Below are 21,705 nucleotides of genomic sequence, written 5' to 3'. Positions count from 1 at the left end.
ACAAGGGAAGTAAAAAGAATTGAGAAATGTAAGACAGGAGAAAAAAGTTAAACACCTAACAAGTATTTCACATCAATCAACACATCAACACAAATGTCTTAGAAACCAACACTTTTCTGAAATGTACATGTCAATCAGTTTACCAGGAGCGTCTTAGATAACTTAATGTGTTTAATTCTCACTGAAGAGTGTTGATGACTGCTAAGTACACTTAGCTGTGCTTTTCTATTTCTGGGTCTCTTCAGCAATATATGCTTTTCAATTACCTTTGAAAGGGCAATGCAGGCGTCTTCATTGGTAACTACCATTATAATTGAGATTGGCTGCCACTATTGTGGATATGTGTTGTCCTGCTGTGTAATTACAATTTTTGAACTGTTACTATAGTTGGCTGTAAGGCTTTCAGGGTGAGTCAGTGGATGATTCAGAGGCTTCCAGAACCTTCTCCTGCTTCTTCAACAGGGCTTGACATTTATGCAGAGTGTGCTGGTGGACAAATGAGAGAAGATCCAATCAGGGCTGATTAGAGTACTGAAGTGGATGGGCAAAGAACCAACATTATATACATTATATAGGGGGAAAAGATGAGTTGGTAGACCTATACAAAGGAGGTTGCCAGGTTGGGAAAAAAAACAGTCAAGGAGAGATTATCATAGAAAAGAATATGTGTGACATGATGAAGAATGGCAGGCTGGAAATAAAGTTTCTGAATCAACAGTGTCTGCTCACATATAGTGGATGGATTTTTCTGTAATGATATGGCAAAGAGCCAAGCATTGCTACTATATGTGTTTTTGACTGACAGATACTCATTTCAATCCAACTGATGTATTATTTGTCTCTGACTTGGCTCTCTCCCCATGTCTCCTCATCCTTACTCTCTGGCTCTTTCTCTCTCTCTCTCTCTCTTTCTCTATCTCTCTCTCTCTCTCTCTTTCTCTCTCTGTGTGTGTGAATCTAGACAGAAGAACTTTGCTCGAGGCATCGAACAGCAGCTCCCAGATGGCATGGTGGTGGCATCCATCCCAACTGAGGTCCAGTGCCACGAGGAGTTATCAGACCCTGTGCCCGACCCTGAATACTTGACCGGTATGGAAATCAAATGGAGACTCTGTCATGCAGCTCTCCATGGCCTTGTACCAAGCTAGCTGCATTATTATTGTGTGTGGCAGGAGAATGCCAGGGCCTATTGACACTTATGGTGAGGGGTTTACATTAAACATTTATGAATTTACAAATGACATTGACATCCAGGCATAGGCATCAGGCCGTGACATTTAATTCATTTAAGGTAAACAAATTAACATTCAGGAAAATGTAAATGTATGTCATTGGCTACTGTAGGAAGTTGTTCTCATGAAAGTGTTCTGTGGTAAGAAAAAAAAGAAAAATGTTTTTAAACCAGTGTTACCATGGATGAGTTTCATTGTAACATGGCTTGCTAATAGACTGGACCTAATCTCTGTTTTTGGAACAGACATTCCCAGGCAGATCATCTTCAGATTGTAGGACCATGTGCAAGAATATTAAAAACAGCAGGGGGGTGCTCTAAGGTTTTGAGCTCAGCAGGCTTGGGTGGTTGTCATGTGGTTTAGACAGAGATTCAGTCTTGCTGCAGTAATGGGCAGCAGTGTTGTTTGCTGCTCTGACGCTTATCCCCAAAGATAATGCAGTTTCACAGAGATCCGTTGTTTTTAATGGCATGAAATATTTGGATGTCTACAAAGGAATCTAACATTGTCATAAACAACAGACCAAGCTGTCAAAGTCTCCTCTCAGGATATTACGAGTTTTTCTGTTCTCATCAGCATCAAACCGCTTTGTTTTATCTCTCACAAACAACAACAACAACAACAACGGGACATAACAAAACACCAGCTTAGCCTGATCTCTGAAAAAAAAGAAAGTCTTCAATATTCGGAGTGCCCCACAGCACCTTTCCTCTCAACTTGTTTTCTTGGCTGTCATGCGATCCACATTCGCCTCTTCCGCTTCACCCGCGCAGTGTCTGCCAGATCAACCAAGTAAATAATGAACTAGACGAAAACAGAAAGGATATTAGCAAAATCATTTTTCATCAGGACGAAGGGGGTGTTTCTAGATAGCGCCGCTCCTGTCAAGATTCATTAGCCAACCAATCTGAATCCTGTCTTCAACCGGCCTTTGTGCAAGTGCTGCACGCTCCAAACACTTAAGACACACAATGCAGAAGAGGGTCAACCTGATGTCCTTGCTAATGTGCCAAATAACTGTGGCTTCCAAGTGCTGAGGACCTTGAGCGTGTGAATGTTTTTGTCCCTTTCTACGTGGGTGAAGATTTTTTTTCTGTTTTGATGTCTGTGTACCCTGTCGGTGGCTGATACTGCTTTTTATTCTACTCATAGTTAACATTCTTTTACTCGCACCCGAAAACGCATTTATATTTTTTTGAAGTAGAGCGCGCCTATCCCTACTACTACTGCTTTAGACCAATCATGTGATTCAAGAAATGGAAATCATGCTTGATATGCTTTTTGATCACTGGTGGCACTTTGAGACTCCAACATCGAGGGTTTTGTCAGTCATCACCAAGGTAACCGTCCCATTGAATGGTTAAATTGACCTTTTCCTGATCTGTCACACATTTGGAACTGATTCTGAAATGTCTGTAATACTAATGCAAAGCATTAGACAAACCGTTTGTAAGGTTCAGACCCCCCATTACCAGGAATACAGGTGGCCCATTTCACTCATATCCACAGTTATGGTTAAAATAATTGCCAATCACCGCAGATGTTAGGGTAAGGTACCAGGTGAGCCCTTGCTCTAGCCTTATTGGGTATTTTGAAAAGGAGATTTATTTGTGTAATCTGGACTTTCAGTCAACCACACAGGCCTGGCTGGAGACCTTTGTTTACCCACAGCGGCAAAGGCTTTGGGGCGAAGCAGGTGGCAGGCCACAGAGCCTCACAGCCCCTGCACCTGATGCTACTCATGTTACGCAACCAGTACTAATGGCCCTGGTAAACAACGCTCATTAGTCATGTTTTTCACAGCTCCGCATTTAATTATATCAGAGCAGAGGCCACAGGACCACTGGGCTTCTGGTCATCTTTTTTCATTTGGACATAACTCACACTGAATGAAAAATGTTTAGAATAACGATAATTACTCACAAATATGGCAAAAACATCATGTGGCAAATATGGCAAATTAATCATAAGAATGTGTTTTTATGACATTTTACCTAAGGTCTGGCTTGGGCTATTCTTTTATTCTATTTAACGTGACCCACTGATGCTTTGACCAACAGACACTCAGACAATCAGACACTGATCGCAAAACAATACTGGCATCTCATTTTCACTAGAAGCTGTTTCCATCTAATTTCTCTCCTCTCATTTTGCATAGCTTCTCTTTAAACTGCCCCAATTTTCTGTTGCGTGTCCTTAATGTGTCAGTGCAATGCAGGCAGCTTCTTTGAATATCTCAGCACAGCAGCCAAAGGAAAACACCTGAGCTGAAATTAGCTGCCAGCCCAGGTAATTGGGTGTGAGACAGTCTCACGGTGAGCCAAGTCGTGGGGCGAAGTTGCGGGAGCTGTCGCGGCCGCTTGCCACCCTCCCTTGCTGATTTGGGGAGGTTGGTGCCACGGTCAGTGTATTTGTCACTGTGTCAGCACTCCTCGAGCCTTCGTCGACCAGCCCTCTCAGGGCGGCGCATTCATCTTCCTCTTCATCTTCGGGTTGGAAGCCATTCATCATAGGCAAGAGGGTTCCATCAATTATTCCAACGGGGAAGGGAGAGAGGGAGGAGAGGCTTTTGAAAGGCAAATACATCTTGATTTAATTGGGAAGCAGGTAGAGCCCCGAGTCGCTAAGCAGATTTCCTGCTGGGATGAAGAAAGGGGGGGTTTGGCGCATGGTGCTCTTAGTGGATCAAGCCCGGAGGCTTCAAAAGGAGGGAAAGTATATTTGCAGTTTAACAATTGCTAGTCTTTGAGGGAAATGGCATTTCAACAAAGCCACACATCATCATGTTGTGGCCCCACATCTGACCGGGTGAATAGTACAAAAAGGTTGGTCGGAAAACATGACAAAAACAGAAGGAAGTTCTGGTGGTGCAGACGCAGACGCTGATGCAGTCAGTGATCATCAAATACAGTGGAGGAGGCGGAGAAGTTGAGAGCCCCTGCGACCTCCCTTGCCGTTTTCCTTTTAACACTTCTGTAGAATTAGTTCCGCTTGAGGAGTCAGCTAAATTTGGGTCTTGAGTGGATACAATGAAAGTGACAGGGTTTGGATTTATAATAATCCAGTAAATCCAATCAACACTTAGCGCCAAGCAGCGGTTTCTGTCAAACTGAAACAATTGGGAATCATGTTTGATTCAAGCTCAGGAGCAGGTGAGGTAGACTACAGACTTCAAAGTTTCAAAGAAGTAGGCTACTTACACCCTTAAAATGACTTGCATGATATTGGTCAGAGACATGTTATGGAGCTGGCATCCTTTACTTACTGTCAATAATATGCTCATTCAGAAGGAACATGGAAAAATACCTTGTGAATGCTAAATAAAATAAGGTAAAAAAAAAACTGTAGAGAGAGAATAAGTGTGAGAGTGTGTGTGAGAGAGTGAGAGAGAGAAAGGGATAGAGAGAGAACGTGAGAGAGAACACCAAGGTCAGTGGCCTATTATCATTGCTTTATTGTAAAATGGAAGATTGATAATTACATGTCGGTGATGGTCAACCCTTTGGGATGGCTTCCAAATGCCTCAGGTCACTTGGGAATTTCACATGTGGCAGCACTGAGGCAGCGGAAATCTATATTTTATTACAGCCAGTAGTAATTGGGAGATCTGCAGAAGGTCACCGCTTCTGGGAATCATATTCAGCTACCTAGCAGCCTAATGCCTTAAAGTATATCATTTATGTCATACTGGGTAAATAAGTAGCAGCCATTACCAAAACGTAGACGTATATAGAGACATATTGGTGTATTTGCATAATGGAGTATTGCAATGGGAGTGACAAATTGAGGCATGTGTGTATTGTATAGGGTAAGAAACAGCCATTACTCAAGTCTCAGTTAGATGTCCCATCTATTTACTGGTCATGGGGTGAGCAGAAGTCACTCTACCCTCGCTCTGCTCTCTCAGCATCCTGTTCTGTCCCTCTTTGAACACTGTGACGAATGAATGGTTGCTGTTCTAACAGTTACCTTTCAGTAACACTGTCTTTTTTTCTCCCCAAGTCCTGACCTCATCTGTCTGAGAGCAAGAGCAAACATCTTCTGTGAGCGAAGTGGATTTAGCGCTCTCAAAGGACTGCACTGTCAGTCTGGGAAGGGTTTCTACAGCCTTAGCCTCCTCCCTTTGTAGTATTTTTTTTGCCTTGTATAGATTTCAGTTTACTATTGGCCTGTTCACAAATACATTTCCTCACTGAGATTTCACTAGACTGGGAAAAAATGATTTGCTGCTGTACATGTTTCATTTAATTTGCAAGCCTGCAGTAATTGCCCAGGAGTTGGGTAAACCTTGTTAAACATCCACTCTGCCCTTCCCCCCCATGCTCTACTACCAGTATGGGACGTCAGCTGGAGAAACAATTAATTGTTTAGATTCCTGGGCAATTAGAGTTTACGGGCCTGCATGCCCAGATAACTTGTTTTACTACTCAAGCTGAACTTCTTTCCTCGCTTGGGAGATAATTGCTCTGTTAATGGCCGTCTCGATTGAGGCAAAGTCATGCGTGCATGGACCGGCCAAAATGTGAGCGTTTCCATCACCATGGACCGCTCTGTGGTATGAGTAAACTGATGTCATTTTCACAAATGTTGGGAATTCATAGATTAATGGTGGTCATATGACTGGTCATTATGTTCTGTGGTTTGTCTGCTGCTCTGCATAAATTCACTCTGCAATAACGAGGAGTACATACATATTTTCAGCAAGACAGTAGACCTCAATTTCTGGCATACATGCAAAAAACCACAGCCCCCATTAAAATTCAATTTTAGGAGCAGCCCTCAATGGTAATCACATTTGGGGTTTAATTTATTCTTTGACACTGATTAATTGCGTAGAATTGCTGGAGCCATTTCCTGCAGTAAACGTCAATTAATTAGCTGACAACATTAGATGTGATAATTAATACAGTGGGGGCCTCAGCATGGGTCCTTCCAGCCTTAAGGGGTGGCCTCGACAATGCCTGGCTCCATGCACGAACACCTACTGCAGCTGAGCCAGCAAGTGTTTTTTTTTTTTTTTTTTTTTTTGTGGTTTTGGAACACCAAAAATAAAATGGCCTGCAGGGAGACACACTTCCCTTCCTGATTTATGGGCTGCGATCTCGTTACGGACAGTTGTCCATTTACAGTGTCAGGCGCATCCCCCGCTGCCTCTCAGCGGCGCCCCGACGAGGTCCTGTGGATCACGGACGGAAAGTGAATGGCAGTGATTCATGTGGCTACACAGGCTCCCTCTCCCAAAGTCCCTCTCAATTAAAATGGCAGCATATGGCCCAGTGACCGTTAAAGCAGAGAGCTTTGCCGGGAGGCCGTTGAGTGATCCCTCCTTCAGCATTGCAGGGGATAAAAAAAATTCACCTTGGCCTTGCCAGAGACGTCTCCCCCATGGCCATCTGCCACTGGTGCTTCCTGTGATTGATATCAGTTTGGGTTGCCCCTAAACATCGTACTTTTTCATTGCGTGCCATATTACCAAACAGTAGATAACCAAGATACGTATAAGTGCTCTCACTTTACTGATAGCTTCAAATCATTATTTTAAGTGTGCTACATTGTGTGTTGTCGAGACACGAAGGACATCATTTATAATAATCTTCTGTAAGGTCACTCATCTTTAACCCGGAGATGCCCATAATCAACCATAATGTTTAAAGGGGAAGCAGGTTTGGCCTGCTATCATTGCATAGACAACAACCTATACTCCAACACTATGCCCTCTGTCATTTACTTGCAAATAGATTCGAATATTTTCAGAATAATCTGATTTGAATATGTTATCGTGCCCTATTGGCTTATAATAATAATACAACCTTGTGAAAATGAGTAGGCGAAAAGTTCCTTGTTTTTGTGTGCACTCTTATCAACGTGTATAGTCTCCTCTGATCTCTGCAGTCTGAACGGGGCTTGGCCTGTGCACTTTTAGCCAATCTGAGAAAATATGATTATGGTTGTCTGGAAGGGCACGGATCATTGATTCAGGAATCATCCTGAGGAAACTGCAGTGGCTCAGAATGTGAGATTCAGGAAATTTGTAGCCCCTAGCACAGAGCAGAACAACAACGCCAGTAGTTCTTGTCTGTTCTATTGTATGTTATAATATCCCTGCTCTATGAATTTATAAGATAATGCATCTCTTAATTGTTGTTCTCTGTTCAAATTACATAGAGCATACAGTCATGGACAGAATGCTATTACTATAGGGACTGTAAATGTCATACTACCTACAGTATTACATATGCAGCATTTTTGCATGCAGACGTATCGGAAAAAAAAGTTTTAAAGAGGTTTTAAGTGCTATTAAAGATAGTTTCACAAAGTGGTCATGCTGCCATTTCCCCTCTCCTTTTTTATAGTAATTCTGTCAACCAGAATTAATCTCCATTTACAGTAACCCTCATTCTGGATAGTGTGTAGAGGAGGTGTTGTCCCGACAGTCTGACCGCTGGCTTCCCATTAGATTAGCAGCAGAGGCTGAGGTTAGTCTCCCTTTTCCATCATTTTCTCCCCATAGTCATCCATTCTTCAGCTCATCCAAGAGTGAAATGGAACATGAGGTCTTGCTGTTAATGGGGTTTCATGAGCCATAAGATGGCTTCCACTAGTGGTTGTCGCCATGAATCTTCTACGGAGAGGATTCTAAATAGCAGGATTTGGCCATGCCACAGTGAGTTATGGGCTCTTTGGGGGATCCCTTGGCTGCTGGGAGCAAGTGTGTGCACTGCCTTGTGTGCGAGAGTGGGAAGCCTTACGGTTTGATACTTAGACCGCCATCTTGTCATGTAGAGATTGAGAGTGTGTGTGTGTGTGAGAGAGAGAGAGAGAGAGAGAGAGAGAGAGAGAGAGAGAGTGTGGGGAAATGAGAGCGAGAGAGATAAGTGTGTGTGTGTGGTGTGTGTGTGTGTGTGTGTGTGTGTGTGTGTGTGTGTGTGTAAAGTTTGTGTGCATAGTACATACATGCCTCTGTGACCACATTTATGTTTGAGTAGTTCTTTGTCTGCAAGGGTTTCATGGTCCTTCTTCCCCCCCCCCCCCCCCCCCTTTGTTTCTTTCGTTCTCATTTTCTCTTGTTCTTTTTTATCCTGGATCCCGCATATGTTCATTCTGTGTTAATGATGCCACCACCCAAAGTCGTGACACATGGGGCCAGAGAAGTGACTGGAGCCTCTGAACTCATGTTTGTGATGTGAAGTTGGGTCGAATTAATCATTCTGTCAGTCAGTGGCAGAGCGTCACACCCCGGGGGGGGTACGAGAAGACAAGGCCTCTGAAGCAGAAGATTTTAGCGGAGAGAAAGAGGAATACAGCCCGTGCGCTCTGTGTTTCGGGCTTGTTATTCATTTGAAAACTGACACATGCTGCACTGAGTCGCGCCCTCTCCACTGGGGTAGGGCGGAGGGGTAGTTCGACAAATATAAGGGAGGAATCGCTGGAGGTTAGGATACTGCATGAGCAGCGCATTTAGGTCCTCATTCATCACGTTTGTTTCAGGTGGCTAGCCACTCTCACACACAGAGGTGTATTTAAAGGATGTAGTAGAAGGGAGATGCAATGCAAATTATTATTTTTTCTTTTTAAATGTGTGAAAAATGCACTTCTTACCATGAGGAGAGTTGCTGTTTTGAACCACTTGATGGGTTCACATAGAGGAAAAAACAAACCATCTACGGTATGTTCCCCAAAACTGCTTGATATGCCTTATGCAAGAACGATATTTGTGTCATCTTATGAAATAAAAACTGGGGGGGTTGTTTTGTTCCCTATTTACAATTGTACTCCAGGGTGATGCGTTTTGGGCTGAGTGAGATTTCATGCCATTATTTCTGCTCTTGGGGAATGCTGTTTTGTACAAAATCATGAGTGGTAGCAGTTCAATAACGTATTTTTATTATGCTCCTTGTGCATCTTGAATGCAGACAATCATCTGATAAGTGCAGGTGTAATAATGTGTTTGTATACAGGCATTTGTTTGCCCTACATGAGAGAACTTGTCTGTTTGTTTGCTGAAAATGAAACAGCTCCTACTCACAAGATATGGGCTTGTTCCAAATAGCGCTTTGCTCATTTAATGTGTGCCATTCCATGTTGCCAACATGGGCTTAGATATGCATGACATTAAAGTAAACCAATGCAACATGTCGGCATGTTCTCAGGATGCGTCCCAGTCTGACATCGGAAAAATAAACAGGGACACATTCTCAACATAATCTTTTTTCATTCGACATTTGTCACATTGTTGTGTCATGGGCCAAGAAACACAGGCCTGTGTGGTGTTTCACTGTGATGTTTTGGGTGTTGATATCCGCCTGATGTGTTAAACACGAAAATAGGTGGGATTGATGTATGGCTACGATTCCTCTCGCAGCGGCGGGTGGCTGACAGTTGCTATAGGAGACGAGGTGATTGATGGCTGAGCCTCGGCTCTACGTACGCGGTGATATGAGGGATTCTAACTCGGAACACAACCACGGGCGCAATACTGATGGCTCCCATCCGTTAGAGAGATGGGGTTGATGAATGATGCATGGCGCGGCGCATTTCATTTGCACACACATTTATAATGTTTTGTCTGCCATTAATAATGCGTTATCCCTAACAGAGTGACCTGTCACTTATTACGTTTGGGGGTATTCAGTATTGGCTTGTGATTACATGCTCAAATGGCAAAGAATAACAGGCACCAGCCAGAGTCCACCAGTATCAGGCCAAGGAGAAAATAGGTGCTTTTGTTTAGCAGGATTCTTGTCATAAAGCTAATCATGACAACAAATGATGCTGGGGAGGTATTACTGTTTCTTTCATGGACTTTGTGTTGTATAAGGGATGTGCTCGCTTGATAGTTTGATGTCTGTACTGGTGATGCATTACCACTTGATCTATTTGTTGTTTATTTGCTGGGACATATCTGATGCCAAAGGGATTTTAGTACTCTCCATTGAGAGTAGAGAATATTTCACTCTATTTCATTTACTCTATGTGTTGTCAAAGACATCTTAGATGTTTAGATTTATAGATTTGCAGCACTTTGCTTTTTTCACCGGTCTCACTTCATTTTAAATGTACAGTGTACTACACACACACAAGTGTACGACAGAAATTCAGGCAGTTTATTAATTGAGGGAATTAATACAATTACATGTTTTAATGCATAAACCTCTCACCTGAACATACCCTTACTCTTAAGAATGTCTTTTGATTTATTTTAATACACGACAGTAATACATTTATTTATGATAATGATGTAATTATGCAGACAGTTCCTAAGGCTACTTAACAACTATTAAACTAATCTTTACAAAAAAGCTCCTTAAAGGTCTTATTCACACTGCTTTATTAATTCAAAGCTAAAGCTATGTTTTTAAAAACAACATATGTTTCCTCTTTCAGGAATGGTGAACTACAGTGAGGTCTCTGGATATCCCCTTGTTCAGCACTGGAAACTGAGATCCATCCTGTACCACGTCAAGCTGAATCAGTGGGTGCTCTCCCAAGGTAAGTCATTATGGGAAGTTTTCCCTCTCTTCCCCCGCAGAGCTGGCTCCTCGGCAGGGTGCTTTAGTTCAGGCTGCGTGTACAAGGCAAGCGAAGAGAGGGAGGCAGATGACATTTAAAGGAACTTTAGACCTGTGGCTGACATCCTGAATTTGCACCACTGGGCACGGCTGTGCTCCGTCTCTTTTTATGGTCTGCTGGACTGATATTCTCATGTGGCTTTTTGAATCTTTTCCCAGACCTGCCATATAGTCGTCATAAAATGAGGTCGCCGCTGATATGTTTTTTTTGTTTTTTGTTTAGTTTTTTTGGGAAGGGCTACATTCTCATGAACTCTGGGGTCAGCCTGCTAAGACAGTACGAATTTTATTCACTGAACTTGTTCCAAAGGTTTCGTTGATGGAGCTATGTTATGTGTCTGAGATAATATTTTACATTTTTGTCTGTATTGCTACACACACTCTCAGTTTCAGAGGTGCATTCTATTATGAATCCTATGCCAGAGTCACTGTTATTACTCCTTGTTAAGATTGTCTACCAAGGCCCTTAGTGATTGTGTCAACATCTTAGTGATTCAAGGTGAGAAGTCCTCGAAATGCTGTTAGCCAGTAAGTGAATGCTACATTCGACTGAATGGAAAGGCTATTATATTGACATTTCCTTGAGAAATGAAGATAATGCTGAAGAATAGAGACATTTTCTTGAATGTGTTGTGTTTACATGCAGTAGGACCTTTAAAATAAGGTGCCAGACTGGAAAATGTAGACTGCTTCAGACTGCCTATTGCCTTTATCTCAGTAGACTGAAATGTCCATCAGAATTGGATGTCACACACCAAATGCAGACTTAAAAGCCATGTTACTTCAGTAGAAATGATTGGATTGGGCTTTAGGATTCAATTCTTTTCCTATCATCATTTGCTCGCTGGATTTCCAGCCATTTCCTCCCTATTAGCATTTGAAGTCTTCATTTTTCATGTGGCAGAGTAGAACTAGGAGTTTACCGATCCTTAGCCTTGATATCAAAGCACCATTTTTCATGAAGAGTTGTTTTGTGCATGCGTCTCTCTTTAGGGTTGCAGTGCAGAACAGGCATGGGGGTGGGGGTCAGCGGAGGCGGGATATTAATGTCAGAGCTCTCCTCTGATAATGGAACACTTTAATACACTCTGCAGCATGTCCAGGGTTTTCCAAAGATATAAATATATACAAAAATACAAATATGAAAAAAAACACTAGTGTGCAAGTACATAGGTTTATATAGAGTATGAATATGTGTAGACCAAACTAACTGGCCAAGATGTGAATACAAGTAGATAATAGATGTGGTCTATTTAGAATTATCCTTTACTTCCATATGTCTTGTCATTGTATCTTAGAGAGGTATGCAGTTTAGCATATAACCATCTGTCCAAGCAATGTTAGATCTTGCAAATTGCATAATATAGCAAACATAAAGTACATTTTTTTGTTCTATGGTGGGGTGTTTGATAATTTATGCTGTTGGTTTTTCACTTTTTTTGTATCAAACCTGTAAAATGGAATGTAAACTTTAATGTCACGGTCTATTTTCCAGTGCTGCTCACTCCAGTTTTATGCCCTTGCCAATAAAGTTCTGTTCTGTCGCTTTGGCAGAAAAAGCCTGCTTTCCACCGTCTGACAATCTCTCTCTGGCTCTAGCTTTTAGTTCGGCCATTCACTCGCTGGACGGAGCCACTCTACGCAGCGACTTTGTTTCCATCCTGAAGGAGTTTGGGAATCAATTCATCCAGGAAGCTGTCTATGGGTTCGAGGAGTCCTGCACCATCTGGTACCCCAACAAACAGGTCCAAAGGCAGCTTTGGCTAGAGTACCAGGACATCAGCAAAGGTAAAGGGAGAAAAAGATTTTGAATGCAAGATTGTCCATGCTAGACAAGAGAAAGCATCATTGTTAAGGTGCAATAATGGTGGTAGATTTTCAGATTTTGGTTGTGTTTTCGACAGCTTGTTATTACAGAAGTTCTGATAAAAATGACTCCAAAAGTGTTTTGAACAACAAAGAGTCTACTCCCTCCCAAACCCCCTCAACACACACACACACACACACACACACACACACACACACACACACACACACGCACACACACACACACCTCACCACCCATCTTGACAACATTCTGCTCTGTGTGCTTCCATGTGCCACGGCTTGAAATGCTGTTTTGCACATGTGTGCTATGTTTGTACACTGGGAACGGCAGCCTGAGACAACACGTGTCCCTGGGGAGGCCTGCCACAGCTGTTCAGCAGGTACAGAAGAGCAGAGGAGACGAGAGATGGGGCCCCCTGCACAGATGTCAGGGGCAGACTCGGCTGGTCAGCTGACGGCAAATCTGGGCCAGTTGCCTCTCATTTTTTTTTGCGCCGTAGTTAGAAGCAGAGCAGGCTGCCTGCGACAAACAAGGTCAGGACAAAACAGCTAAACATCACAGCGCTAAGTGACGATTTGTCAGATTCAGTGACTTGCTCCTCGTGGTCCTCTAGCTGTCTGCTCAATGTTCATACACAGTCTGTAACTGGGAAACAAACGTAATGGCTCGGTCTGAGCCGTAAACAACCCAAGCCAATTTACACGGTGCTTCTAGCAGCACGGAAGGGAGGAGTCTCATTTGATTGTCTGTTGAGCTAAAATATCAGCAACCTTTAAAAAGATTTGTGGACTGCAGCTTTAAGTCCCATCATGCCTTGTGATTTATGAAGGTGATACACACACTGAGCACACCCACACTTATCCGATCTCAGCAGCTAAGCAGTGTCAGGCCTGCCCAGATCCAAATGATCAGAACTCTTGTCTAAACTTGTGAACCATAGTAAAGTCAACAACAGTAGTCAAAAGATGAGAAAACTCAAAGATCTTTTGCATCACGTTGCCTTGATGATTTCAGTTGATTTTCATTTCCAAGGTGCAGAGATGTGGTCGCATGACTTGAAATGAAAGACCAGCTCCCCACGGGACTCTTTTTATCACATCAAATACCTGCTAGTCACCAATCTCGCTTCCCTTATGAGGTGTGACTGCACAGGCGGGCTAGAGGTTAAGGTGCCAATAGAGAGGAAAAGAAAGTGCTTCTTTAGGTGAGAATGGGAATAGGGATGGGAATTTACCTTCCACATGCATGCTGTGCCAAGCTGCCACACATCATATGTTCTGATATCAGCCAGAACGTTTGCCTTGCTTTTTGTTGCTGTTAACAGTGACACGGGTGGAGCTCACGCTAACCTACCAATTATTCCATTGTTAAGAGGTTCAGTTCCGCTTTATCAGATCTCGTGCTGATGGAACACGCTAAATTCTCAGTCCAATCCATTCTCATATTAAATCCTCAGTCCATTTCTTCAGTTGTGCAGTTTACTGAAAATGTGCCTCTTCTAAGCAATCCGTCTTTTAACGTTACTGTTGTTTTCTCCTCTTAGACAGAGGCGGATAAGTAATGACCCCTCTGCTCCCAGCGTTTCAGTCCAGTAAGCCCGGCCCCATTGTTTCCTGTGGCTGAATCGACCACTCTCCCGCCGTCCAAGGGCAGCACGCCTCACATTTCACTGGAATGTGCGCTGGCTCTGATGAATGCTCTGAAATGATAGAGTTTTCCCAGCCTACCTGAGATTGCCATTACTCTTCATTGTGTGCTTCAGTCTCTTGCCATGGCCATGTGCCACAATTACATTATTAAATGCACAGACTGCAATGGATGGACCTTGGGCAAATATGTTGTTGTATCTGTCATGTTGCATCAGTCTGTGACAGGTGAAGTTTCCAAATCTTGAATTATGGACAGGCATCGCTGTGCGCCATTCACACTCAGGTCCAGAGACAGATGTGAAATAGCTGTGTCCACAGAATACTGAAGTGACAGGAATTTCTCCAGTGTCTTGGTGAAAGGTCCTGCTCTGTGGGTATGGATAATGAGACCACAGGAGAGTTTGGTGATCCATGTACGCATACACACCCCAAAATACAAGAGCCCCACTGGGCCTGGCGCGTGTGTGTCGGCTAATAACTTTTGCATTTTGGAAATGCCCGCTGGTGATTTATGCATGTTAATCTGGATATCTAGACGGATGTAATGAAAACTGTTGACTAATGCATGGTCAAAAGACTTAAAATTATGCTAACACAGCCCATTAAAATGAGAGTAACACACAGAAGACATTTCTTTGGCCAGATTGGCTTGCATATAAAAGAAAGTGAAGTATCTGCTAACAACGGAGGGGGACTAGTGTTCAGTTGCTTATGTAATTGGATCATGCAAATTGTGGCAGAAGACCTTCAGTGATCATTATCTTACTAATGTTTATGAGTGAATGACAAACCTTACCCAAGTCTTTAGTCAAAGTTTATGTCAGCCCTCTGATTTTTTCAGCTGGCAAGAAGGGAGGTTTGCAAAGTTTGGGAGACTGTGAAACTGCGAAAGCGTCTGTGAAATTAATTCTGTATGGCCTCAGTTCAATTTTAAATATCACACAAAGCTTGTTTTAGAGCGTGGTGACCTTTGCTGTTTCTAATGACATCTCCCACACTCCCATGCAATTGTATACAAACGAGCCATAAGAACAGTGTCCAGCCATTACATAAGATGGTGACCTGGTGTCTCTTGTTGAGAAAAACAGCAGATAGGCTAATGAAGAATAATGGCTACTTAGTCACCTGTTATGAAAGACAGTGAAACAAAAACCAACTTGAGAATGGTGTAGGAATGCACCAGGTAGTTGCTGGTCACAGTGTTTTTTTTAGAGCTTGTTTAAAATGAAACTGCACCAAGTGCTGCATCAATTTTTTTTTTGGGGGGGGTGATTTATTAGTGTAAATATTGTATGTGTTGATCTTTTCTTTATGCGATGCAATAAGTGAGAATCTGTCTGCTGACTGGGACTTTGTCATTTGTTCCCTGTGTCATTTGAATTCATGGGAGAGGTTTGTCGTTATTGTACAGATAGTTGTAGTTCCTCATCTCAGGTTGTCCTCTCTGATCAGTGAGACAGTTTCATAGCTGAGTGCTCTGGATATGTCTGAGTGTACATTACTCTTTAGGGATCTGTCTCGTGAGACTATTCCACTTCAGAAACATGGTTTCTCAACAGAAATTTGCATCGGTTTATTTGAAATGAGTTTACATAAAGGCAGTAACCAAAAAAATCCATCAGACAAAAGGGTAGATAGATTCCCTTATTGTCAACAGATTTGAGTATGGATTCTGATCCTGCACTCACACATAACAAACAGCAGGTGAAAATAGAGTAAGTAAGAAAATGTGTTTTGTACTGTATATTTATACTGTATCCTGTAAATGAAGAAGATATAAAATAATACGAGACGATAAAAAAGCAGCTAAGAGAGTGCACTTGAAGATATTGCACATTTTCTGAATGCCCTACGTACATGGAGTGTAGTTAGGAATATATATACATACAAAGCTGCTGCTGGAAATGTAAACATCTGTTCTATAAATGTAACTGTAGTGCAGATAATCACACAGGTTCCAAACAGTCAGTGTTTGGCTGTGTTCAGCTCTCATATGGCTCTGTGAGAAGCTGAAGCATGATATGATGCACCTGAAGCATCTACAGTACCATAGGGTAGAAGGTCAGAAAGGTCTTTTGTGTGTGTTGGCTGCTCTACTGAGGTAGTGGGAGCTAAATAAGTCCTCCAAAGAGGGTAGTGTGCAGGAGGTAATCTTCTGTGCGGTGTTGATGACCCTCTGAAGGGCTCTCCTGTGCACTGCTGAGCAGCCGGTATACCACACAGAGATACATTACGTCAGCACATTCTCAATGGAGCAGCTTCTCCTGCCGGTAGTTGTCCCTGAGGATCCTCAGAAAGTAGAGACTGATTTCTGTGGTGGTGTTGGTGGTCCAGGAGAAATCTTCAGCGATGTGCATACAGAGAAAACTGCAAACAGGGACCCGTTCCACACAGTCCTTGTTGACAGTACCGGTTCTTTCAACACGCACACTACGCACGTTGCGTAGGGCCCCGCAAATGTATTATTTAATAAAAGCCCCGTGGGGAAAAAAAAAAACGTGACAACGTAACTGTCCGTCGCGGACGTCAGATAGCCATGCGCATCATTGCATCATCAGTGTAGAAAGATGAAGCGGCGCTATCCCTCGGGGAATGAAAAAAGGAAGAGGAAGGAACTTGAAAATGAACTGCGGGACCAGCAGTCAGGTAAAGCCTTTAACTCTCCTCTCCTGGTGGGAGAGAGGGAGGGACAGTCCGTGTTAGACCTACATCAACAGGGCGGTGAGCCCTTGGGGATCCCCGGTCTCTGTGTGCGTCTTGCTAGCTTCTATCATTTTAGTTGTAGCCTTGTATAGTTACAATTGCACTTAACAAAATGGAAAGTAATGGATACATATTGACTAAGATTGAAGTTTGTTTGCTTGGATAGCCCACAGGCAAATATAGACGCAGATACGATTTATTTCGTGAAATATTATGACAATAATAAACACTTATTAATAGAGTGAGATCATACCGAGAAATATCAAACTGTTGCTTGAAGTATTGGTTTGATGTTTCGAGGTTAGTACGTTGTTTATTATGGCATTTTACTCTCCTTTCATTTTATAAAGACACGGTCATTGTAAATCAAAAACATGCCGTTTTGTTAAGCTCAAGTCTTCTCACGACTCAATTTGTTTGCCTAGCAACCACTTCAACAGAAAACGGACAATATGGATCTGCTAAATAAAATGGTTTTAATTCCAACACAAGTGATTCAGAGTTTGTAGTCTTTCTATAACAAATAGTTGCTTCTGAGAACCTTGGCATATTTTGTACTGGACCATTGAAGATTTGAAAGTTACAACCAATGTGTGTGTTTTCATGTTAGCATGGGAGCTGGTAAATTAACTGTTGATTGTAAATAGGCTGCCTTTTAAAGATTTTTAGGTCTTTGTGTTTTTGTGAACATTTTGGGGGTTCAGTTAGGAGGGCCCCTTGGCAGAATTTTGCCTAGGGCCCTATGGAGGTCTGAACCGGCTCTGCTTGTTGATGTATAATTGATCAGGGTCTTCACTGAACTTCCTCCCTGTAGGCTATCTCTTCTCCTCCTGAAATAAGTCCAACCACAGTCCACAAACTTGATGATGGTGTTGGTGGGATGGGTGGGAGCACAGTCGTGAGTGTGGAGGGCGTAGAGAAGGGGGCTCATAACACCGGCCTGTGGGGCACCGGTGTTGAGTGTAAGGGTGGTGTAGAGGTGGGGGCCTAGTCTAAGAGTCTGGAGGCGGTTAGTTGGAAAGTCCTTGATCCAGTGAGAGGTGGGTCGGTAAAGTCCTAAGTCAGTAAGATTAGTGATGAGTCTGGAAAAGCATCCTCACATAGCTCCCCTAGTGTTCAAGGTGGGTCAGTGCAGTGCCAAGAGCAGTGACGATAGCGTCAGGTGGGTTGGGAAAGTCAGTAAGATTAGTGATGGTTCCGGAAGGGATGACGGAACTGAAGACTATTAAAAGCATTCTCACATAGCTCCCCTAGTGCTCCAGGTGGGTTAGTGCAGTGCGAAGAGCAGTGATGATAGCGTCTTCTGTAGAACTATTCGCTCTGTATGCAAACTGGTATGGGCTGGAGGTGGGTGGAAGGCTGGCTTTTCATGTGCTGCCTCTCGATCAGCCTCGCAATCCACTTCATCATGACCGGCGTAAGTGTGACTGGAGGGTAGTCATTGAGGACACTGATGAAAGTCTTTCTCAGCAGTGGAATGACGGCGGCAGACTTCAGGCAATGTGGGATGATGGATTTAGACATGTTGAAGATCCTTGGGAGGACCTCGGAGAGCAGCTCTGCACCTTTTTTCAACACCATTGCTGTCACGCTATCAGGGCCGGCAGCTTTCCTTGGGTCCAGCGCTCGGAGGCTGGTGGCTGGTAGCTGGTGGTTCTCTCCACTGCTTTCACCTCATAGCCAGTGCAGAAACAATATAGCTTCTGGTGTGAACATGTGTGAACAGCTGCGACTGTAACAACGGAAGGTAAATGGGTCCTCCAAATCAGAAGAACAGTGCCTATGTTTCTGGTATTTGTGCACTAGTTGTTACTGAATAACCCTCTCCCTTGCGCTTAGTGGAGTCTGTGTTTCAATCCTAGCAAAATGCTCTGCAGAGAGCCTGGTGTCCTGCTATCTCCTCTGGTATATTGTGGAAATGAAAATCTGGAAAATGACTCGTAACGGCCTGGTTACGCTGTAATCCTATGATCAGAAGATCTTGGTGGCTGTGGATGGAATTTGCACAACTAAACTTAACATTGTCGAATAGACACATAAACAAAAACATTCAAAACCACAAAGCTGTACATAGCCCTCTCTCTCCGAAGGAGACCATGGCTGCATTACCTCTGTTGTAGAAACTCCCCCTTCTCCTTCTCTCCCCTCATTCTCCCCTCTCTTACATGGCTCTCCTGACAGCAGGGTCACAGGGTTATGTCTGAGCAGGACAGAGCTGCTGTGCTGGATGTGCTCACCTGAGGAAAGATGGGGGAAAGAGAGAGAGAGAGACAGTGAGAGAGATATCATACAGGAGTGAGCGAGCTGAGAGGGAGAGGTGAAAACAGAGTGGCTTGCCCTCCTTTGCTCCAGGCTTGAATTAAGGTCACAGAGAGTCTAAAGAGACAGTGGATATTTCTTAAGCCTGATATGATGCTGGCATGGAGGGGAGTGGGGAAGGAGAGGAGAGGAGATGGAATGAGTGGGGAGAAGAAGGGAGGAGAGAAAAGGAGATGGGAGGTGAAAGGAGAGCGAAGGAGAAGCGAGAAGAGGAGAGAAATTGAAAATGGAGTCCTGCTCCCTTTGGCCCCAGCCACCACAGGCTCTGGGCTGCATTTAAACATGCCGTGCCTGGGCCCCATCTTGAGCCACCTCTGGCTCTCCCATGTGCTCTGAAGCCTGCAGAGAAGGGGCTGATACATGTCCTGTGTGAGACAGAACGAGAGAAAGAGAGAAGGAGAGACTGTGTGTGAGAGAGAGACAGAGAAAGAGAGAGAGCGAGAGAGAGAGAGAGAGAGAGAGGCAGATGACTGAGGAATATGTCATCATTAAGGAAAATACAGCAGAAGGAAGGTGGGTGGAGAAGGGTCTGCATCACACTTGTCAAACATAAATAACCTCTGCATTACAAGTAAGACACAGGAATATTATAAAATGTGAGACGGGTTTTTTGTCTCTCGCTCAGGGCTTTTTTTGTGGAACTTGAAAACTACGTTATGATTGGAGCCCACTTTATGGTAAATGTAGCCACTTTGTACTGAGTGATTAAGCGCTGTGAACTTTTTTAGGTTTCAGGTTAGAGTTAGTAGCTATTAACAACGCATGTTTGTATGACACTGAAAGGAAGATGTAGAAATAATGTAAGAGCAAAGATAGCTTTCTTAAGGATCATGAGAAAACCTCATCCATTGATAATGAATAGTGAGGTAATTTTGTCATTGCTATTGGCGTTGACGTGCCAGTTCTCATTTGTTGATGCATATGACTTTAAGCCATTAATGGGCATTTACACAGATTAGTCATGTAGGTTTTTGATGACTTTTTATACATAATGATAAAGATTCCTATTTGCAGTTTAATGAAATACAAAACAACCTATCCTCATTTTAACAGTGATTTTGCAAAGTAAATTATTATGATGGGTTGGTTTATATTGAAATTAAAATGACTTTGTTTTGCGATATGTGATTTTGCACTAACAACCTGCCAATATGCACATTTTCATGGATTTTTGGTTCTGTCAGTTTCTTCGTCTTTATTCACACAATGGCACCATGTCATCACTTGCCACAACCTGAAATGACGGGTAACTCTTGGAGTCTTGATCACTGATTCACATTTTGTCAGGCTGTCTTAGTTGTCAAAATGCCTTGGCTGTGCAAATGCAAAAACTAAACTCTCAAACCACGGTTGTTGGTCCACCAAAATGTATTTTTTTCCAAAGGTATCTTTCAGCTCATCTTGCTGAATGTATTGGGTTAAATATGCAGTATGCACATATTTAATCTGGTATCCATGTCATGGCTGCGTAATACGGATCTACACTACTCAGCACTACGCTGCCTTAGGTCCTCATATCTCCAATGCAGCAGTTGCACAGCTTTATAGAAGAGGATGCCAACATCATTTTTACTGGCTAGGCTTGAAGATATGTAAAGTATACTATCTCTCTGATGTTTACAATTTACATGGCTTCTTGGCCTCAGTGAGATATTTAAAGGCAGGCAAATGGTAGTCAAAGTTCTCAGCCAATCCATTTTAATTATGTCTGAAGCGTGTCTTGTTTTAAACATTGCCTTTGTGGCTCTTTGGTATAACCATTGCTCATCAGTTTGTCAGTTCTTCTTCAATGAAAAAAAGGCCAACTTGCAGTTCAGAATGATAAGGAGTGTTTTGAGGTCAGTCTCAAATGGAAACCGTGCTAAATTTATTTCAAACCGAGAGAAATTTCTCAACGTCTCCATTTCCCTGTTGATCTTGTTAGTCGCACCACAAGGGAGGAAGGCAGGTTAGTATGGCAAGCATTAGTCTGAGGTCTTCTCCTTTGTCCAGAGGTAATTTGGAGTAATGCACCGGTCTTCCTGTCCTTCAGAGAAGGGGCATGGTCTCCTTACACCCCCTGGACTTGCAATAGACAGACATGAGAACAGAGTAGTCTTGTCCTTGGTACTGAATCTGGCAGCCTGTGTATTTCTGGATTGCATTCTCTTTTCTGCTTCTCATTCCTTTTTTCTCTTTCTCTCTCTCTCTCTCTGTCGCTCTTTTTCTCACTCTCGTCTATCAGTCTCTGTGGTTGACTCCCTTTTTATTATAGCTGTAGAAAAAAAAATGAGCTAAACTGATTTTCCTTCTGAACCATATCTTTACCGCTAATGCAAAATATTACTGCTTGATTAAGCCCTTTTTTGGGATCTGCAAAAAAAAAAAGGGGGGTGGGGGGGTTCCTCTGCTGCATTTGGCGTCTC

At 43.0% G+C, this 21,705-nt stretch overlaps 1 protein-coding gene across 1 annotated transcript in view; it reads left to right on the top strand.

The window, feature by feature from the left end:
- Positions 1-21,705, top strand: part of astn1 (astrotactin 1) — a gene marked incomplete at both ends in the record, with an annotated part of 181,898 nt that overhangs the window by 109,118 nt on the left and 51,075 nt on the right. Inside the window, 3 exons of the mRNA XM_080838023.1 lie at positions 962-1,089; positions 10,617-10,721; positions 12,401-12,589. Coding sequence (XP_080694149.1) covers positions 962-1,089; positions 10,617-10,721; positions 12,401-12,589 — 422 coding nt within the window. The remainder of the gene's footprint in view (positions 1-961; positions 1,090-10,616; positions 10,722-12,400; positions 12,590-21,705) is intronic.

Source organism: Sprattus sprattus (genome assembly GCF_963457725.1).
Source record: "Sprattus sprattus genome assembly, chromosome: 4".
NCBI lineage: Eukaryota > Metazoa > Chordata > Actinopteri > Clupeiformes > Clupeidae > Sprattus > Sprattus sprattus.
Note: the sequence above shows the minus strand (reverse complement) of the source record. Positions and strands in the feature narration are given on the sequence as shown.